The sequence below is a fragment of the Numenius arquata genome, chromosome Z (assembly GCF_964106895.1).
Source record: "Numenius arquata chromosome Z, bNumArq3.hap1.1, whole genome shotgun sequence".
Classification (NCBI taxonomy): Eukaryota; Metazoa; Chordata; class Aves; order Charadriiformes; family Scolopacidae; genus Numenius; species Numenius arquata.
The window spans coordinates 12,780,954-12,802,273 of NC_133616.1; the positions used below are offsets into that span (position 1 = coordinate 12,780,954).

At 40.2% G+C, this 21,320-nt stretch overlaps 1 protein-coding gene across 1 annotated transcript; it reads left to right on the forward strand.

Annotated features, from left to right (window-relative positions):
• The first annotated feature begins 3,767 nt into the window (after positions 1 to 3,767).
• TARS1 (threonyl-tRNA synthetase 1) lies at positions 3,768 to 20,262 on the forward strand. Its single transcript, XM_074166855.1, has 19 exons — positions 3,768 to 4,029; positions 4,437 to 4,517; positions 5,408 to 5,598; positions 6,610 to 6,733; positions 7,844 to 7,965; positions 8,189 to 8,306; positions 9,185 to 9,249; positions 9,331 to 9,409; positions 9,995 to 10,141; positions 10,994 to 11,092; positions 11,822 to 11,988; positions 12,501 to 12,663; positions 12,753 to 12,890; positions 13,595 to 13,672; positions 16,123 to 16,223; positions 16,346 to 16,450; positions 17,131 to 17,203; positions 17,937 to 18,051; positions 19,000 to 20,262. The coding sequence occupies exons 1-19, from the start codon at positions 4,009 to 4,011 to the stop codon at positions 19,146 to 19,148; spliced, it is 2,136 nt and encodes a 711-aa protein (XP_074022956.1). The 5' UTR covers positions 3,768 to 4,008; the 3' UTR covers positions 19,149 to 20,262.
• Positions 20,263 to 21,320: the final 1,058 nt, after the last annotated feature.

The following is a 21,320-nucleotide window of genomic DNA, read 5'->3' on the forward strand; positions in this document are numbered from 1 at the left end:
GCAGAAAGCCAAATCTAGTTTTATTAGAGAAAAAAGTAGGCTTCCAGCATCTCACTTCCTTAAAAGGCCCAAGGATTCCTAGTAGGAGTCTGATGCTCATCCGATGCCAAGGAGTGAACCCTGGTTTTAAATTTCATCTAGAATTTGTAACCTGTGATCTCAGTATCTAACTATGAGCACTGAAACTGGGTGTCTCCTACATTTGACCAAACACAACCTTATTGTTTATTACTCGAAAAACCTGCCTGGTAGTAGAGAGCGAAATGAACCTGAGTGGTTTGCAAACATTATCTCCACACTTGCAGGTATGAAGAAACGGTGGCAAGAGGGGCAAGCGGAGAGGACCTGCACCCTGGGGCACAGGTGGGACATGGCTGTCACTGCACAGAGTGCTTCCAACCTACAAAAGGTGAGTGGGATTTCCGCAGTTAGCAAGGATTTTCTTCCTAGCAAGCACAAGCATGCATCTCTTCTGGAAGAAGGAGAAAAATGCCTGGTAGACATGGCAAACCCCTTGGGCAGCGAGAAAACCACTGGACTACACATTGTACTGGCTGTACATGAAGCCGTCATGGATATAGAAATGAAAGAAAACCGGTCTCCTTCTTTGCATGAAATATCAGTTATTTTTCTTATCCTCCTAAAAAAAATAACTATTTTCTTTTCATAATAAGGTCACAAAAGTTGAAAAAATACCAAAAGCCAAGGCTTAGATTCAGTTTTCCTAGCCTGTTCCCGCTTAAATCAGGACTTCAGTTATTTTGACAGGTATTTTATTTCAACGTCAACTTCCTTTATTTTTTTATTTAACTTCACGTGATGTTATATTTCTGAATCTACATTTCTAAACTTGCTATATTGGACTTCTAAAAAGTCTACTGCTTTGTTGTATCAGACCAGATGAAATTAATACAGCAGAAAAAGGCACAAAAAGATTTCAATTCTCAAAGCTGAGATTCCCGTATTTGTATGATTTTGTAATGGGAGCTGATAGCTCTTCACTTGATGTGGGCTTATGGAAATCCATTAGGCCTCAAATTCAAATGATACATTTTGAAACGTGGATGTAAATAAAAAGGTGGTTTTCCTACAATTTGATTTTCAAATTAGCTGGGGGTTTGCAAAGTTAGGAAATACTCTATAGAAAATAGAGTTGATTTAGCGTATTCCAAATATAAATAAACCCAGACACTTTACAGAAAGGTTGGTGCTGTATCACAAGTTAGATGGGTTTCCCTAGAGCAGGTGGTGCAAGTAAATGGTGTAGAAGCTACAGGTTGGGAAATATTTTTCTTAAAATAACATCTCTTTACCCTTCCTCAGTTCCTTGTATGTTCATTTACTTTTGCTTCTCACTATTTTTTACTCTCTTTTAAAAATTCTCATTAGTTTTTTTTTTTTTTTACATTTTCCTTTCATAAATTTTAATTCTTTTTTTTTTAAACTTTAATTTTAATTTTGATTTCATTTTGATTTTTAGTTTTCCTAAACAAAATGTAAGTGACACTGCAATTCTAATCGAACTTTCCAACCACATTTTTTCCAACAAACTTCAAATGAAGCAGAAACATCCATTCATGCACTTGGTGATAATCATTAAAGCATACTGAAATCAATTTACACTGGCTTAGAGCCCGGTTGAGTTCAGTCACACATCTTTAATTGCACTGCTTAAGAGCAAAGCCAGTAAAACAGTCATTTATTTTTGCATTTTATGCCATAAATCCTGTTACCTAAAGCCTACAGACGCGAGACGGGCATTCTGTAGAATTAGTTTCTCATCAGCACAGCGTGTTTCACTGCTGCCATCTTCTGGCAAAAGAGATAGTTCTCCCCATTTCTTCTGAAATATCATCTTTTCTCTTCAACAGTATCAGTAGAGTGTTTTGTTCATTTTGGGGTTAGATCATTTATCTGTAAGTTTTTCAATGTGCTGTCTCTTAGCCAGTTGCAATTCATCCATACAGAAATATTTTAAAATTTGTTGCCATTCTAAGAATCAGTATTTAAAAACAAATATACTTTGTACTACTAAGCATTATGTTGCTACACAACATCTTACATATATTGTTCACTATAGCTGTTTAAGAAATGTTTTTGCCAGTATTTATGCTACTTATAATTTACTTTTAAACAGCAAATCATAGAATCATAGAATCGTGGTTTGGGTTGGAAGGAAACTTAAACTTAAAGATCATCGAGTTCCAACCTCCCTGCCACGGGCAGGCACTCTTTCCACTAGAGCAGGTTGCTGAAAGCCCCATCCAGCCTGGCCTTGAACACTTCCAGGGATGGGGCATCCACAACTTCTCTGGCCAACCTGTTCCAGTGCCTCACCACCCTCACATTTCTTCCAAATATCTAATCTAAATCTGCCCTTTTCCACTTTGAAGCCACTATCCCTTGTCCTGTCCCTACATGCCCTCATAAAGAGCTCCTCCCCATCTTTCCTGTAGGCCCCATTCAGATGCTGGAAGGTTACTATAAGGTCCCTCTGGAGCCTTCTCTTCTCCAGGCTGAACAACCCCAACTCTCTCAGCCTGTCCTCGTAGTAAAGGTGCTCCAGACCTCTGATCATCTTTGTGGCCTCTGGGCCCATTCCAACAGGTCCATGTCCTTCTTGTGCTGAGGGCTCCAGAGCTGGACACAGTACTCCAGATTGGGTCTCTCAAGAGCAGAGTAGAGAGGGAGAATCACCTGATTCTGCTTCATAGTTACTGCACCTTCCCATACTAATATTTTTAAAAATATATTTACATTATACAGCCTACATTTGTGGTCAAATAATGTGGTGATGTTCTCTCAACCATCCTTCGCCCCTACAAAACCAGTATTGGAAAGCTATACAAAACTGTTTATTTTTGCTGAACTTTTTTCTTACAGCATTTAGGTCCATGGAGTCTGAGGTGCTCTGATGTTCATCTAAGCACATTTTAGCTGAATTTAGCACTCTAAAATCCAAGATATTTGCTGCAGATGAAGGGGAAGAGGCTGTTGCAGGAAGCAGAAGTGGTGGCTGTTGGCTCTGCAGGCCCAGCCAAGCCATAGCTGTGGCCCCTGATTTAGACTCTTCAAAGTAAAGACACTATGCCAGGATTTCTTGAAAACATGAAATCTTGTCATAAACACCTTCCTTGACAAATTAGAAAGGCTACTGCCCGAGTTGACCGAACACACCAAGGGCCACGGGACAGACCGTTCTGGGAGCCCAGGGCCACCCTGAGAACGTGATGCCAGGAAGTAACCTTCCTAAATGAAAATATGATTTATTATCATAGAAAAACATCAGCGGGCAGAAAAGGAGAGGAAGGTTACAAAGGAAAAAGTGGTGCCTGAATATCACATTCTTTAATTCTTAGAGATGTCAGTAGCCTCCAGCCCCCTGGCGCTGAGGGGACAGGGCTAAGCAAAGTGCTCCCACCAGCCACGTCTGACACAATTTCCCCAGAATCTTTTCCACTTTTTTTTTTTTTTTTCCCCTGAGAAATCAGACATTGGTCAATGCAATTTTTATTTTATTTTATTTTATTTTATTTTTGACTCCTTTGCGAAGAGTACTCCCATTAGTTGATCCATCCTTAACTGAATCTCTGCCTCAGGGCAATAGCAGTTCGGTCCCCGAGTGCCACCTGTCCCTCAGCCCCTTGTCACCCCTACCACCCTGCCGGCGGGGGAAGGCTGGTTAAGTTTCTCCCGTCGGGAGCGAGAGGAGCCGGGGTGAGGGGACACAGGCCCCCGCGGCTCCGCTTCCCTCCCTGACGGGTGCTGACAGGGCTTCCACCATCTTCAGCTGCTGGGGCCCCTCGCAGGGCCGCCTCCCCGGCCACAAACCCCGGGGCCGCTCGGCCCTGCCCGGCGCGGCCCCCCGGCCCCATTGGCCCGGCCGCGGCGGCTCAGATCCGGTTGGCGCGGCCGCCCCCGGTTGCATCAGCTGCGGCGGCCGGGAGGCGCCTGCGCGGGGCCGCTCCCGCCCCTTCTCCGCTGCGCCGGACGGCTCCGCGTGTGGCGATGGCGGGTGCTGACAGCCAGGTGGGCCCGGCGGCGGCCGGGGACCGCGCTGGAGCACCGGCCCTCTCCTCAGCGCGGCTCCCCGTCACCGCGGGCCGGAGGGCTGTCCTGAGGCGGAGCGTCCCCTTCTCAGGCTGGGAGGGTGGGCGGCCCTGTCAGGAGGACGGGTGCTGGCGACAGGAGGGAGCTAGGCCTCTTCGCCCTTATGGCGGGCGGGCGGGCAGGCGGGGGTTTCCCCAGCTCCGGGGGAGCAGGGTGGAAAGGCGGTGGGATTTAGCTGAAGGTAAAAGAGCAGGGGGCTGGGCTGGGGTTTCCTGGGGCGAAGGGGTCGGGTCTCTTCCCTGGTGTGTGGGGCTGAGGGGGGGCTTATAGGTCCGTAGGTGTGAGCGACTGCTGGAGAATGAGGAAATTGTGCTCGCCCTCCTCAGGCAAATGCTGGGGAAGAAAAAAATGCAGACTGCGGAAAGAAGAAAGTGAAGGAAGGTGCCGGCGATGGAGGGCGGACGGAGGTGAGCTGCCCTTGGACCATGGGGGATTGAGGAAGGTGGTCTCCAGGTTGCTGTCTTGTGTACTGCTGCAGTTCATCCCTCTGGAGTATTTTATCTGGCGTTACAATGACTCCTTTTCCCACTATTATTTTACCGAAATTTGCCATGAAGTGACTTTGTTGCTTTTTTTAACACTGAGTTATATTGGTTTAATGGGAGAGCAGCTCTGATTTCCATAGTTGCTCTTTTCACTGCGCCTCTGTTTGCACCAGGAGGTAGGCAGCCGATCTCTGGGATGAGGAAAGCTTGCTTAAGGTCCTCTGCCTGTTCTTTCGTGGTGGGTAAACACAGATCCCTCTGACTGTGCACGGAGAGGGCCAGCTGCTAGCCAGCACTCATCCTGAGCCAACTGCAAAGCTGTATAACTTTGGTTATGCCCAAGCTGATAGCCCTGATGACGTGTAAGCTGGAGTCAGTTCCTGTCCGGGTGGTTCAGAGTAGAGGTAGTTTTTTGACTTTTTTTGACTTGATTTTTTGACAGTTTTTTGACTTACCAAGAAAAATCTGTTTTTTATGTTTAAATTCTACAGTCTTTTCAAATTTATTTTTGTCCTTGTGTAGCTTATCAAATGGGTATTTAATAAACTATGTAGTAGCTTATTAACATATGTATAGTTTAAACAGGTGTACAGTGGTACATTTAAAATAATAATTTTCATTAATCTGAAGTCTTATTACTGTATAATTAATAGTACATAATTAATCTGTAATAATAATGATTATTTTTAGATACAGCACATATGGTCCTATAGCTGCTTGTGAAAAGTATGTCCATTCTGTTTCCATTCTTGACATAATATGATATCAGAGTACTGTAATTATTTATTTTTTCCTTTTTTCATTGTATATAGCTGAATCCCTGGCCTGCATTTATCAATGACCGTTTAGAGATGTACAATAAGCTTAAAGCTGAACATGATGCACTCCTTGCAGAAAGAGCTGCAAATAACAGTAAAGCCATTAAAGTTACATTACCCGATGGCAAGCAGATTGATGCTGAATCCTGGAAGACTACTCCGTATCAAATTGCTTGTGGAATTAGGTATGATTCTGTTCTGTGATACACTGAATCATTTTCAGACAGTTCTATGTCAGCAGGCTGTGAGGGTATGGGTAATGTATAATTTCTGTCTTAGTCATTTATCTCAGCTCTTCTCAAGGCATCTTTTATATAGTAAACTGAAGGTAACCAATAGGGTTTTAGGTTTGGAGTATAATTTTTCAGCCTCATGAAGATACAGTTTCTGAAATTAAATAAGAATATAATTGAAATCTTTTAGACACAGATTACTTGCATATTTTTCACTGCAAGTACTCTCATTGTGTTAAGAACTAATTTGCTAGTAAATTTACTCTACCAAATTGAATGTTAGCACATGCAAACTAGTTTGCATCAACCTGGGGAAGATGACTGCTGGGTGATGTTTCAGTTGATTTCAGAGAGAGTTAACAGTATCTTTCACTTTCCTGCATCTTTACATGCCTGGGAGATACCCATCAAAAAGAGCACTGCACATCTCTGAGTTACTCAACCTTTTTGTGGGGTGGATTTGACCAATGCATAATGGACACCCTAACAGTTAAAACTACAAAAACTGGGTCATTCTGAGAGGTGAAATGCCATTTTTTTTCTTGCTTAGGTGCCTTGTTATTGCAACCTGCTTTGCTTTTGTGATTTGGGTTTTTTGCCTAGTGGAAATGAAACTGTAAAGTTACTACATCAGAAATGGTATTTGATGATTTTTAAAAGAGAAGCTCTGTCTTTTATTGCAATAGGATTTTGAAGTCAGGTTAGTACTTTGAAGTGTCTGCTTCTAAGTCAAATATGTTAATGAATGTATGAGTGTCAAGTACACAGCACAGTTCCCTTCTGTCATCTCTGAGATGTGAGCAACATTTTCATGAATGTTCAAGACTGGCTAAACTGCTTTTTTGTTTGGAATTTATTTATGACGTTGTACACCCTGAAAATCTTATTCAACTTGGAGGGCGAACTTGGGGAAATTCTACTTGCTGATTTCAGAAGATTATATACCGTGTATTTATTCTGTAGTCAGGGCCTGGCTGACAACACTGTTATTGCTAAAGTGAACAAGGTGGTTTGGGATCTAGACCGGCCTTTGGAGGAGGATTGTACCCTGGAGCTGCTTAAGTTTGAAGATGAAGAGGCTCAAGCAGTGAGTATCGTCTAGCAAAATTTGTTTGCCCTTGGATTTGCATTAGACTCAGCCTCAAGTAGTTATTTGCATCTTTAGTGTGTTCAAAAGAGGAGGAGATGGGTACAGGTTTGCTGTGTAGGCATACACCTGCATTTTCTAATAGTTCCTTGCAAGGGAGTTGTGGTACTGCATATAATGTACATTCTGCTGTGTATTCATAGCTAAGTGTGCTAACAGTTGCTGTAGTTTATGTCAAGTCTGTTCTCATTAAAATTTTATATTTGAAGCCTTCTTGTTAATGTAAAATAGGTCTTTTGAACTGACATCGTCAGTACTGTCTTTGAAAACAGCGCTGAGTGCAAGAGTACTGTCTATGTACAATTGTAAAAGTACTGAGTTGGCTGCTCTTTTACTTTGTACCTGCAAAGGCATGTACTGTATTTTGGCTACTTATTCAGATAAATGTGGATATCCAGTAAATTTGTAAATATTCTCTTTAGAAAAAAATAATTTATCAGTCAAACTTAACACAGAGGTCTTGCATTCAAACTTAGGGTTTTCATGTTGGCTAAGTGATGGCTTCTGTGAGATGGATTTTTCCTGGTCTGTGCAGATAAAAGCAGACTGAAGTCCTGTAGATTTGATTTTAATTTGTCAAAGCATCGGGTGTACTACAAGATGGAGTGTAATTTTTAACTTTATGAACTGTTCTACTTCATCACAGGATTTCCCATGCATAAAATCTTTGTATTAGGACCACAGCCTTATGTTGAAAGCTCATCTTTTGGTCTTTATGCAGAGCTGATTGAGCAGAGTTCATGTTAAAAAAAAACAAAACGTTTCTGAATTAGTTTCCCAACTTCTTGACAATAATTGAATCATTTCAACAGTAGTTGAAAATAAAAATTATTTGCTGCCAGGCTGTAAACAATTTTCCAGTGTTACCTTTTAGAAATATTGGTGCTTAGGATGAGAGTGTTGCTGGGCAGGTCACTTCTGTTCTGCAAACACCTTTAATGTGGGATCTGCATCAAGTATTCTTAAAAGCGAGCGTTTCAGAAAAGGTTTTAACTCAGAAATGTATTATGCATATTCAGACTGATCCCCTCTGTTTTTTACTTCCACTAGGTGTACTGGCACTCAAGCGCTCACATAATGGGTGAAGCTATGGAGCGAATCTATGGTGGCTGTTTGTGCTATGGCCCACCAATAGAAAATGGATTTTATTATGACATGTTCCTCGAGGAAGGGTAGGTTTTGATTTTTGTTTTGAGGAGTGGGAGGATGGCAATCACAGCAAAGTTTCTGTTATCTGCTTGTTCCCAGAACAAAGTCACCTGTGCTACTGCACATGGCTTTGCTCTTTGCAGTGTGCCCCATCCACAAGCTAGTGCATTGCAACTTGACCAGAAATCGCAAGTGAAAGCAAGAATAATTCACTTGTGTGTGTGTGTGTGTGTGTGTTTATTCTAGGGGTGTATCCAGTAATGACTTCTCTGCTTTGGAAACATTATGCAAAAAGATAATGAAAGAAAAACAAGCCTTTGAAAGACTGGAAGTTAAGAAGGAAACACTGCTTGAAATGTTTAAGGTAGGCTGTTTTAGAAGGTTGTGTCTAGCATCATGCAGTTATTCTTTAAGTATTTGTAAGTTTAGCTGCGTGTTCTGTTAGTGGTAGAGGAGGGTCTATCGAATTAACTCTTTAAGGTGGTATGTTCTTATAAGCTCATTTGTGATATTTAACAAAAAGAATGAATGAAGGTGTAATTCTTAGGTTCTCAGGAATGTGTATTAGATTTTCTGCAACTGTAAGAATTCTCATTCTTCCCCTGGGTGACCTTGGCAAAATCCTTGAAGCCACATTCTTCACTGATTTCCCACAGATGCAAATTTGCAGTATATTACGTGCAGTTATGTTATGTGCTTATACTATATTGGCTTTGAGTAAAATGCTGTGGTGATACTATAAACGCATGTGCTGATGCATTCAGAGAGCTTCATAAAACATTTTTTAGAATGAGGGCTTCTGAGAAAGTTCAAGCAACACTAAAAGCTGATCCTTTCTCTTTAGTACCTAGTTGCAAATAATTACCTGGCATTCCCGAGACAGACATTACTCACTTTTGACTGTTAGGACATGAGGAGAATGACAGAGTCATTTAGGTTGGAAGGTCCCTCTGTAAGTCTCCAGTTCAATCTCCTGCAGAGGGCATGGGGTCAACACTGAAGTCAGACCGGGTTTCTGAGGGCTTGTTGAGTTCTGTCTTCAGAACCTGTAAAGATGATGGAGACTGCACAATCTGGTCTCTGGGCAGCTCGCTCCACTACTTAACTATATTTCTGTCTGTCTGCCTTTTACAATCCTCTTTTGATACAGCATAGCATCAGGATTGCTAATAATTTAAACTGCTGGCCAGTTCTCTTGCTTCACAAGGAGTTAACAAATATGTGTGCTGCTTTTCTTCTCAGTATAATAAATTCAAGTGTCGCATCCTGAATGAGAAGGTCACTACTCCAACTACAACAGTATACAGGTAATTATGTATGCTTCATAATATTACTGGATGTGTCTTTCTAGGATGAAATATACCAATGAATGTTTTACCTATTCTTAGGTGTGGTCCCTTGATAGATTTATGCAGAGGCCCTCATGTCAGACATACTGGCAAGATAAAGACCATAAAAATTCATAAGGTAAGTACTGAAACTGCATTATACAAATGTTTTCATTGAAAATGTGTTGCTGTCTTTGGGCAATACAGTAGTGGCTTAATCAAGAATGTACTGCAAAATGGGTAACCTGCCAAAAACTCAATGTAACAAATTGGGAAAGGGTTGTATGCTAGAAAGATACTCAAATGGTCTGAAGCCCAACTAATTGTCCAGGGCCTGCATGTCCAGCACAGATAGAAATGTGAGTGTGGCTTAAGGCTTTGTTGAACTGTATCAGTTGGAGTTTGTAGTTTTTGCTCAGTTGATAGTTACAGCTGAGTGTGAATAAACAGTTGGAATAGGATGGCTACAAAGACACCAAATAGGCTTAAAAAAAAGACGGGAGAGAGCTTGAAACCATTTTTACATATTCTTTTCACCTGTTCTTTCTGGATTTTTTCTTATCAGTGCTCTGAATTTAAGATTAAAACTCTCCTTGTGCCTTAGTGGTTATACATTAGGTATAGTGATTTGTTAGTAATTGCATGCCTTTTCATAGCAGGCAGTAGTAGTAAAATGTGGAGGCTCCTCCTTTTCTTCAATGTTTCATTCCTTTTTTGCATGCAGAATTCTTCCACCTATTGGGAGGGCAAGGCTGATATGGAATCCCTCCAGCGGATCTACGGAATTTCATTCCCAGATGCAAAAATGCTGAAGGAATGGGAGAAATTCCAGGAGGAGGCTAAAAACAGAGATCACAGAAAAATTGGGCGGGTGAGACAGTTTTTCTGGTAACATATTTCACAAACACTGTGGATGTAACCTCTTAAGCAGAAGCATCTTGAAGTCAGTGTATACTTGGTGGCACAGTCAAGATATGACAGAATTGTGTTTTCAGTCGAGTTGCAAAGTCAGGTACTTTTCTCTCAAAGAGCATCAAAAGCCCTAAAGCAAATAACTTCCCTTTAGACTTTTAGCAGTTTTAAACACAGTAACTTCTTTATTCCATGGATCAGTCAGAACAGAACGTTCACTTCAGTCTGCAAAACATGGACGCTTCAGTCTGCGGGCAGTGCTCATTTCTATGCAATTTGCTGCAGCCTGTTGACTCACATCTTCTTCTGTGTGATTTCAGAATCCATTTTTATGGTTTTTTGGTTGGTTGTGTTTTGGTTTTGTTTTTTAGATGGAAACCCCTGTCAGATAATTGATAATCCTGAACACTGTTATGGGGTCTGCTGCTTTTGGTTTGTCACAACGTTAGCCAACTAGAGTTCACACTTTCAGTTCATGTGCAATAATGAATAAGTTCTCTATAAAGCAGAACTAAACACTACTTGTCAATGTACAAAGGGAGTTGTGGGGGCACAGTTAGGAGTTACACATGAACGTGAAGTTTTGGAGCATCAGTAATGAAACAGGAAACTGAACAATCTCCCCTACAAGCGCTGATGGAGATATAAATACTAGTGAAAATGCATGTGATCTACTGGTATTGCTTTTCTTTTTTCTTTTTTTTTTTTTTAAACTGATTAGTGATACCCAGTCAGTAGTAATTCATTTGTGAATGTTAAAGAAAAACATGGTGTAAAAATACTAAGTTTTTCAAATAATGTTTTGCTGCAGGACCAAGAACTGTTTTTCTTTCATGAGCTCAGCCCTGGTAGCTGTTTTTTCTTGCCAAAAGGAGCTTACATTTACAACACATTAATTGAATTTATCCGGGTAAGTAATGTCTTTTGGAAATCTTATAGAAGAAATTGCTTAATTTTAGAAAAATATGTAACAGCATATATGTTACATATAACAGTATTAACAGCCCTTCATTTCAATTTAGTTTAATCTCTTGGGTCCGTAAGCCACAGAACTAAAGAAACTTAGTTTCTTTGAATTGGTCTTGTCAAAATCTATGTTAAGTTACGTTTTTATCAATACTTTATACTTGCAGTTAAAGCAGTGATAATGATGCTTTATAATATGAATTCTTTGACATCTGGTAGTATGGCTAAGCTCACACTACAGCTGTTCCACTGATGCATATTGATGTATTTTAATAAACGTAATAAATTTGGCCCTGTAGAACTATTTGTTATGAAATTATGTCTAGAAAAAAAAATCCTGTCTTCTTGTTGTAATATTTAAAGTCTGTCTTATTATTGTATATTTGGGCTGCAGTGTACCGTCATGTGTCATTGAGTAATTAGAGACTACCGCTTTGCTTGCAGGGAGGAAGCTTGTTCTTCTTGCTTACTACAGAGGAATTGTTTGGGGGAAGGGTGGTGCTGGTGGAAGCGATGTATCCTGGCATGTGCAGCTTGAATTTTTCTCTCCTCTTCTCAAGTCATGGATTTTTGTAGAGCAAAATTTGCGTATTTTAATGGTTGCAGATTGAAGGCTGACTACCATTACTTTTGTTTGCTTTACTAGTTATTTTATGTACTGTGTATGTTCTAGAGTGAGTATCGAAAACGTGGATTCCAGGAAGTTGTCACTCCAAATGTATTCAACAGCAAACTGTGGATGACTTCAGGGCACTGGCAGCATTACAGTGACAACATGTTTTCCTTTGAAGTGGAGAAAGAAATCTTTGCTCTGAAGCCTATGAACTGTCCAGGACACTGGTAAATACATAGCAAATCCAGTTTACCAAAGATGGTGCTGATTCAAAAAACAAAAAAAAAATTCCTGCTTCTTTTGCCTGCTTCATTGTAAAGATGGCTATCTTCAGGTAACCAGATGTGACATGCTGTCAGGAATGAGTCGTCTTGTCTACACAAGAGACACTGAGAAATGTCATTTTTCATCATTGCAGTGACCATGTTTTACCGTGAAGCTTACCTTGGTACCACAAAACCTGGGGCATTGTCAATTTTGTGCCAGTTTGGGCATTCTGGTTTTAATGCTAAGTTTTAGGAGCTGTTGATATTCTCTCTGTGAGGCAGGGGAAGCCTACCAGCTATAAAAGGGTATCTGCATTTGCTTTCCTAACAAAACTAGATGTGAGTGATGGTTGTATTCAGATTACATCATTGGCATTATGGGCATCTGCTTGGTTACTGGCTGCTTCTCATTGGCTGTTCTTTGCAGAATTTTGATTCTTGGATGAGCTTCAAGTAATAACTTTTTCCTTCAGCCTTATGTTTGATCATCGTCCAAGATCGTGGCGTGAGCTGCCATTACGTTTGGCTGATTTTGGTGTTCTGCATCGCAATGAACTGTCAGGAGCTCTTACAGGACTCACTCGAGTACGCCGGTTCCAGCAGGATGATGCTCACATATTCTGTGCTATGGAGCAGGTATGGGCTGCTGTTAAATGAAATGGGCTATTAAAATCAGATTAACCAATTTTTTTGATATTTGAGACTTTATTTCTATTCTCATAAAGATTGAAGAGGAGATTAAGAGTTGTCTGCAGTTCCTGCGTACTGTGTATGATGTCTTCGGATTTTCATTTAAACTGAATCTCTCTACTCGTCCTGAAAAGTACCTGGGAGATATTGAAGTGTGGAATCAAGCTGAAAAGGTAAACAGGAGTTTTATTAACTTTTTATATGAAAGCAAGGCTGCAGCTGGATGTCCTGTGAGAACGTATTGACTTCTGGGCGGTACAGTGACAGCTGGACACGAGCAATATAACTTTAATAACTGTCTTCAATTCAGCCTGGCTGCTGTAAATAGTTTACACTCCATACAGGCGCAATCTCCATGTTAGAATAAAATTGCCTCTCCTCTCTCTCCTTGTATTTGTTGATCATTAAAAAAAAAAAAAAGAGGAATAGAACCAATTCTAGCAGCCCCTTTAATAAGGTTTAGAGCCATCTACCAAAAGCTAGTTGCTTTGATGCACCTGCAGGTGCAGTGCTGGGGAGAAGATATGGCAGGAGTAGGCATTAGGTATATCAGCATGGATCCCCTCTCAATATTGTCTACAGACTTCAAATCTAACATAAAAGGTGCTTGTATCCTAGCTAACGCTGCTTGTTTGGCCTTTTCCAAAATGAATGCATTAGTTTTGTTTGTTTAAATTTGGACTAAATTATTCTTTTAGTTGGGGCTCCTCCAAAACTTTCTTTCTTCAGAAAATAGATGAGTTGCAGCAGTAACCGAGGAGCACTGAGAATTCAGTAGTGTCATATATCTGTAGCATCATGTTACCTCTGATGCTGTCACATGGAAAGACAGCGAATGATTGAGAAACACTGAGTGTATGTGTCCTTTTGTCTCTAGCAACTCGAAAACAGCCTCAATGACTTTGGTGAGAAGTGGGAGTTAAACCCTGGCGATGGAGCTTTCTATGGACCTAAGGTTAGTATGTTGCTAACTCTTAGCTGGCTTAGGGTTTTAATTATGTTTGGATGAGGCAGACGAAAGTTACACAATTCCTTGCTTTCCATTGATACTACCGTAATCTTGGCAGTAGGGATACTATGCAAATACTGTTCTTTGCAGCATAGCAAATGAGCAGAAAAAACCCCAAAGTCTTCATGTGTTTAAAAAATGATGCTGAATGTCAGTTTCCCCAGAAAGACAAGTTTCGGACATCTATTTGTGCAGAATGTTTGCCAGATAACTTCAAATATATACCTGACCAAGACAAAGTCCATCTAGTTAATACAGTGCTCTAGGTTAATTAAACGAATACGGATGGACACTAAATGCTGTTAATACATAACGAATGTTTTTCATATCTTACTATGAGTAAGAGGAAGAAAATAGTATGGTGAAGCCCTTGGTTTTTATTCATGATCTTCTTGGTAAAGACGTCTTCTATTTTTCACTTACTTTCCTGCACATTCCCTTCCAATGTAACGTTATAACTAAATTTTTCAATGTTAGTATGCATTTCTAAAGCATCGCACCAATGTTGAGGTTTGGCTGGAGGATATAAAACAACACTGATTCTTAAACTGATGACCTGATACAAACTGAGATTGTTAAAAGCTTGGATTAGGAAGAGAATAATTTTTTTAGAGTTGTCTAATACCATTCTAAGATGCTGTACAGCTGAAATCTTATGTTTTTCCAGATACGCAAACTCTGACATACTTGAGAGAGAAATAATGCACTCTGGTTTTCACATAGCTGTAACGCTCATTTCATTCATTAAACTCAGTTTATATTTATGAACAATTTGCCTGCTTCTTAAAAGAGCTCACTGGTTTAGTGGGAGACATGAACAGAAGGTGGCACTGTTAAGAGCTGCATTACTAGAGCAGTTGCTGCATTAGAAATAATCCTTTGGGCAATAAGTGAATCCTAAGTCACGAGCAAAAAAAAAAAAAAACAACTTACTAGTTAAAGAAATTTTTGAAAAATGTTGCTTTTACTGACACAGTTTTGTAGCTGCATTGCATTGCTGGTGAGTTTTGGTATTTTAAAAAGTCCCTTGCATTGGTTTTGTGGTTTTGACAGTTTTTTTTAAAGCTGTCTCTTCAGTTTGCACAGATTAAGTAGGGCTTTCTAGAAATTTCCTGATATCTTTGAGCATAAGGACAGAGTTCCTTACAAAATTACTTGTAACTCTTTCCCTAATGAACCTACACTACATTTATGTCTATATTCAGTCATCTAGTAAACTGGTTCTGATTTCTCTCTTTGTATGCTAACTGAATCAATGTCATTTTATGGGTTGTAGGTGAAACGTCTTATAGCAGCCAATCATTCATAATGTGAAATGCAAACAACATTTAGTAATTTCCTCTGTTGATTTGAGAGAAGGCAAATATCTATGGGAACCTTTGTTAACCTTAATTAACTTTGTACTTGCTCCTAATACACTCTAGTCAAAGATGAGCAAACTTGTAGTATTTTGCACTGGTTCTAATGGAAACTAGATAAAGTTACATTTTCAAGTTAAGCTCTACATCTAGGATACCTTTAAACTACTTGGATTTTTTTTTTCTACTCTATAACTGGGTGATTTGAAATTAAAGAAGGTTGTAAATAATTTATTTTGATAGAAGCTCTTTGGTAAGTAGCTGAACAATGATAAATTCTGGCTTCTGAATGCATTGTTTGATATATAGATTAAACTAATGCGCATAGCCCCAACATACAGCCCTGGTAATAGGATGAGTAAGAGAACAATGTGATAAATAAATAAGGTCAGGACACTATAAATGTACTGGTTTATTTTTCTGTCAAACTTGTATCTTAAGATACTCAGGATTAAAGTGTGAGATGCAATAGAAAGAGTAGGCTTGACTGTAGATACTCTTAGTCAGAACAAGTGTCATTGATTAATGTGATCCCTACTGGGAAGTGGACCATTTAACAGTATGTTTCTCATCCTGTATCCATGCCCTGAATTTGTAACACAAACTATTCCAATACTGCATAATAAAGGAGTGTAAGTTTGCCAGTTTGAGGTTGAAGAAATCCTGTTTTTAGAGAGAGATGTTCAGTTCTGATCTTGCACTTGCACTTAATGTGCTGCTGAATTCATGCAGTGGAAAGGACCATGAAAGTCCCAGGTTGAAACTCAAAAAAAATAGTCTGAGGTATTCAATGTAGCTCCCCCCTGAAGTAGCGTCTCTCCACTTGCTCAGCCTTTTCTTAGCTCTAACATTTTTTGCATCAGAACCTGCAGATCATTTAGGTGCTGATGTAGGCTGAAGTAAAAGTATGTTGTTTTAAACCAGATACAGTTCCTCTGCACTGAGTGAAACCTTCTGTCTTAAAACAGTGAGTTTGCTTTCAGAGAGGTATGCTTGTACCTTAAACTGTAGTAAAATTTGTGTCTTTCTGTTTCACAGATTGACATTCAGATTAAAGATGCCATTGGCCGCTACCACCAATGTGCTACCATCCAGCTCGACTTTCAGCTGCCAGTCAGATTTAACCTCACCTTTGTCAGGTAAGCACAGAGGCTGGTGGTTTTAATAGCTATATAATTGTGGCTTTCCTGTCACTCAAAGGCATAAGCTTACATCAAGAAAAAAAATTTATATTTTAAAAAACCAAACCCTTTCTTCACAGTCATGATGGTAATGACAAGACCAGACCAGTTATCATTCACCGGGCTATCTTGGGATCTGTGGAGAGAATGATCGCCATTCTAACTGAAAACTATGGAGGCAAATGGTAAAGTTGAAAAGTAGATTTATTATAGCAGTGTGAGCAAACACTTTCTGTAAAAGAGAAATTAGTCCCAAGCAAGCAAGAATCAAGAGTGTTTGTTCTACGTGCTTGCTACAGAGCCACGCCGTAGGTATACCGCAGGGCAATTCCTTCTGAACCACCTCCCTTAGATATTAAATAATTCTTGATCTTGTAGCCTCTACATGGTACCACTCATGCAGGTACAGCGTACGGCTTGGCTGCCCAAGGTGTGTATCTCAACTTTGCTCTTGCAGCTGGGCTGCCTTGCAACCAGTCATTCATGTAGGTCATCTCCTTTACCTGCTGCAGTGTAATACCTGATGGGGATGACCCGTCTAATTACAAACAAGACTCAAAAGCTAATGTTTTCCCATTATTAATTAGTAACAAGCTCAACAACTCAATGATGATTTGCTGGCTGTTGTAAAACACAACTTGAATCTTCAGGTCAAAGTGTACTTCTGTCCACACTGCAATTCTTTTAGACACTCAGTTCTTTTTGGGAGACAAATTTTAACGAGTATAGGGCTGTTGTTGCTTCTGAATCCGATCTAAGTTTATGAATCTCTCATGTAGATTTTAGTCCTAACTGTTAATAGGACTTTTCATACTAAAAATGTTCTGAAAGCTATATAAACACTTGTTTTGTTTGTTTATTGAAGGCCGCTCTGGCTGTCCCCACAGCAGGTAATGGTGGTACCAGTGGGACCAACATGTGATGAATATGCTCAAAAGGTGACGTATATGCTTTGGGTTTTGTTTTTTTCAGTATATTGTATTTAGTTGAGATACTTGGTTATTAATGATTAATAGTATTTATCCCAGATAAGTGTTATAAGTCTTTGAATATTACATTGCATCATTTTTATATTACGATTAGCTGCTGAAGTTGTAGATGTATCTTAAAGAGGGCCTGAAAAAGATTTTTTGGATATCTAAACAGCAAATTCTGGTCTTTGTGAGGCTTTTATTTTTTGAAAACTTAGTTTTTCATTCTAGCTCAAAAGTTGTCTTACCCTTCAGGTTCTAGTCTCCCAAGGCCACGTGCATCTTGCAAAATCAGTAAGGAAGATAAAGATGAGTCTTTGCATATTTAGCATCCAGGACACCTTGTCCTGTATTTCTTTCAAGGATATTATACATAAATAAAATAGTGGGGAAAGTTGAAAAAAAAAAATTTCTAATCAGAAAGCTCCACCATCCTGCTGCTATTGACAATATCAAACTCAAGTCAATATTCAGCCCAAAACATTAGATATTCACATCACTGCATATGTATTTAATGTGTATGTACTCGCACGATAGCTGACCTGTTTTCATTTCTTGAACTGGGCTCATCTCCAACACCTGAGCCAATGCGGGTGCCTTTGTTTTAGGGGTCAGACAAGCTTAACTGGCTTAAGTCTACAAGTCATAGTTCGTTGTCATGAATGTCCTATAGTGACAGTTTAAATACTTTCCCTCCTAGGTCAGGCAGCAGTTCCATGATGCTGGATTAATGGCAGATGTTGACGTAGATCCTGGGTGCACACTGAACAAGAAGATCAGAAATGCTCAGCTTGCACAGTATAACTTCATTCTGGGTAATGTATAGCGCATTTGGCACCTTATCCTGGCTGACCTGTTACACGGGTTATGGGATTAGATCTTTCTTCTGTGAGCAAGGCAGGGAGCGGTTGTCAGTGTTCTAGGTCACTCTGTTCCTAAGAGTCTCCATCCCAGAGAGTCTCCCCTGCCTTGGTGATAGGCATTCCTGGCTTGTATAGCTTCACTGAAGTGAGGTCACTGTGGCCCAAGGCATTACAGCTGCTTTAGAAAAAGGTCTGCTGTCTTCTAGTCAGCAATGTGGAGACATATATAAAATCTGTTGCCCTTTGTCTGTCAATTGCTAAGTGATTTTTCCATCCCCCCAATAACTTAGGCTTGTTTCAAGTGTATGAAAAGAAGTGCTGTATTTTCACTGTGTTCAGCTGTGGTGCACTTCTGATCTATATATGTATATAGATCAGAATATCATATCAGAATATCATACATATGCCTGGAGAAAACTTCCACAAGAGGGTGATGTAGGAAAAATTAGAAATCTGTATCTTGACGTTTAAGTAAAATAGGTTTAGGATTTTCCAGTGAACTGTCTTCTTGTCTCTGTAAAGAAAACAAGTAGCTATTGGTTATTTACAATCAAGTTGTCTTTCTAAGCTTTGCCTGTGGAGTACTGCATGTTTATTTCTCATTTTGACTTTGTGGTTCTCTCTAAGTCAGTCAAGCTAGACTTACTAAGTTTAGTTTTCTCTTTACTCATATCTGCTAAGTTGCTGTTCGTAACATACTAAAACCTATTAAATGTTACGAGATTAAATCAAGCTGTTACAGATCTAAGTGGAGGGAGCTGGGAGGAAGGCAAAGAAGGGTTTGATGAGTTGTTAAGCTTTTTAGAGTTTTGTTTAGTATGCCTAAGTTTTAAGGGAGTGGGAGGGAAAAAGAGCTTGCTAAATGTAAAGTTCATTCCTTTGCATCTCGGTTGCTTCTAGTTGTTGGCGAGAAGGAGAAGGCAAGTGGAACGGTTAACATCCGCACCCGAGATAACAAGGTGCATGGTGAGCGTACAATTGCAGACACTGTGAAGAGACTGCTGGAACTGAAATGCACTCGCTCCAGACAAGCTGAAGAGGAATTTTAACACCATCTGCTCTACCTGGCATAAAAAAAAAAGATTCTAATTTTCCTAATTCAGTTAACCACAGTTTTTGTGCTGAACCAGATTGAAATATATTTCACATTGGACCTCTTGCTCATTTTAGCAGAGATTTTTCTTTAGTCAGAAATAACGCTTTTTGTAAAAAACAGTTTTTCACAAACCTTGAAGTAAAATTTCCTGGCCTCTGATCAATGACATATGAAGCAAGATGAAATGACTTTCTGTGACTGCAAGGGAAAATGGAAATGATAATCAGGGATTATCCATAGCATTTTAACTACCCTGTTAAGAATAAAATACATTCTGGTAGCAGATGTTTTTCGTAAAAGTTAAACAGAAGGCCTCAGACTTCAGAAACCTCATAGTAACCATGTGCTGTGGCAACTTCTGGAGTGTCTCCTTTAGCAAGGCAAGTGACACCTTGCAGTCTTGCCTGCTGGTCTTGCACCAGTTCAATACACTGACTCAGAACAGTTCCAAGTCACATCAGCAGAGGTCTTCCCCACCTCCTCTGCGGTTGGTGCCTCTGGGAGTGTCTTGGCTCTCCCTGCGTGACGTTCCTGACGTGGGGCCGCCTGCCACAGAGCACTGAGCTGCTCACTGAAGCCAACTGCACCCTTTTCCAAAGGCAGTGTCTGAAACATGCTGGCTCTACGGGTAAGGCCGTTGTAGCTGTAAAAAGGGGATAAGACTGCCTGGAAGAGGTCGGGGATAGCAGGGCCAAAGCAGCAGCTTCTTGGGAACAGAGAGTGTTTCTGTTCTTAACCTTGAGCTGTCTTTTCAGTAACACTGTGTATGTCACAGCAGAAACAAGAATGTACTGAACTAAAGAGGACAATGATTATTTTTTTAAGAAAAATGCTGTTTTTCACTTTCACGGGTATAGTCCCTTTCAGTGGAATACTTCCTTCCCAAGCCTCTAGTCACATACTCAATTAGCAGCCCCTCCTAACTCACAGTTGAGGGATCTCATTAGTTGTTTGGGTGTTTGGGTTTTTGTGATTTGGTGGGTTTTTTTGGTTGTTTTTCATATCTGGCTGAACAAGAGGCAAATATCTGTCACTGACAAAAAATAAAATCATGGTCTGAGGTTTTTTTTGGTTTGTTTTTGGTTTTTTTTGTTAACTGACCTGAAGAGCTTCCAAAGGTAGTTGATAACTGTTCCTTTTAGAAGAAAGCTATTGTTACAGCCTTAGCAAAGATCAAACAAACCTGAGGAGAGGTTTGAATCGTCCTGTCTTTTGAGAACCTCTGTGTCTCACCGTTTCCTTTATTATCTGGCCTTTATTATTCCTTTATTCATCTGGCCTTTTCTCACCTGTCTTTCTCAAGGGCGATGGTAATACTATATCAGCACTTGAAACCCATGTGAAGGTGGTCTCGCCAGACCACAACCCCAGCAACTTTTAGCAAAATCATCCTTTGGTTCATTCAGACTAAATGCTCCATCTAACTGCTGTGGGAAAAAAACATCAGGGAAATTGACTTTTCACTGCCTTGCTGCTTTCAAAATTACTTCAGTGGGGGTTAAGTAGGTTTAAAACACCCCAATCTTAATTTCTGTATTTTGCATCTGCTTTACTTTGCTGTGAAGTGAGTGTTCATGCAGAACAGCGGAATCGGATGCCAGCTCTCCCTGGGGCAGAAGGACTTCATCAAATGTTGAAGCAAAGCCAGAGGAGATGCCTGTCCCCCAGGGAAGAGGAGCCACCAGCTCTGTTTCTAGGAATCGTGCCGTAAACCCTTCCATCAGGCTGGTTTCCACAGAGCGCTCTGCCTTTTGTTGTGCAGGGACCCATGCCCCGGCTCAGTGGCATTAAACTGCCGTAGTCATTTAATAATGAGATAGCAGTGCTGTAAAACAAGCCACTGCTGTGTGTGGCTCAGTAGGTTGTCCTTCTACAGAAACCTCATTTACTTAGATCAGGCTTGTGAATACCTATATAGCGATATATATGTACACCTGTGAATGCGTTACTAACTGCAGACTTCCGTCAATTAACTGCTGAGTTCTCAAGATGCTCCATGTAAAGCCGGAGGAGCACAAGGTGCAGTGATGTGGTGTAGGGCTTTGTGTTCTCCACAAAAGAATTCTTTGCAAAGCAGTACTTTGTTTACAGGATAATATGTATCTTCCAATTAACAAACTCACCA

Bases quoted from the DNA above. Each gene is read 5' to 3' on its own strand.
- TARS1 (XM_074166855.1), top strand. From the start codon at position 4,009: ATGGCGGGTGCTGACAGCCAG. The intron at 10,142-10,993 runs GTGAGACAGTTT...GTTTTGCTGCAG, and splicing joins ATCACAGAAAAATTGGGCGG to GACCAAGAACTGTTTTTCTT. The intron at 17,204-17,936 runs GTGACGTATATG...TTTCCCTCCTAG, and splicing joins GTGATGAATATGCTCAAAAG to GTCAGGCAGCAGTTCCATGA.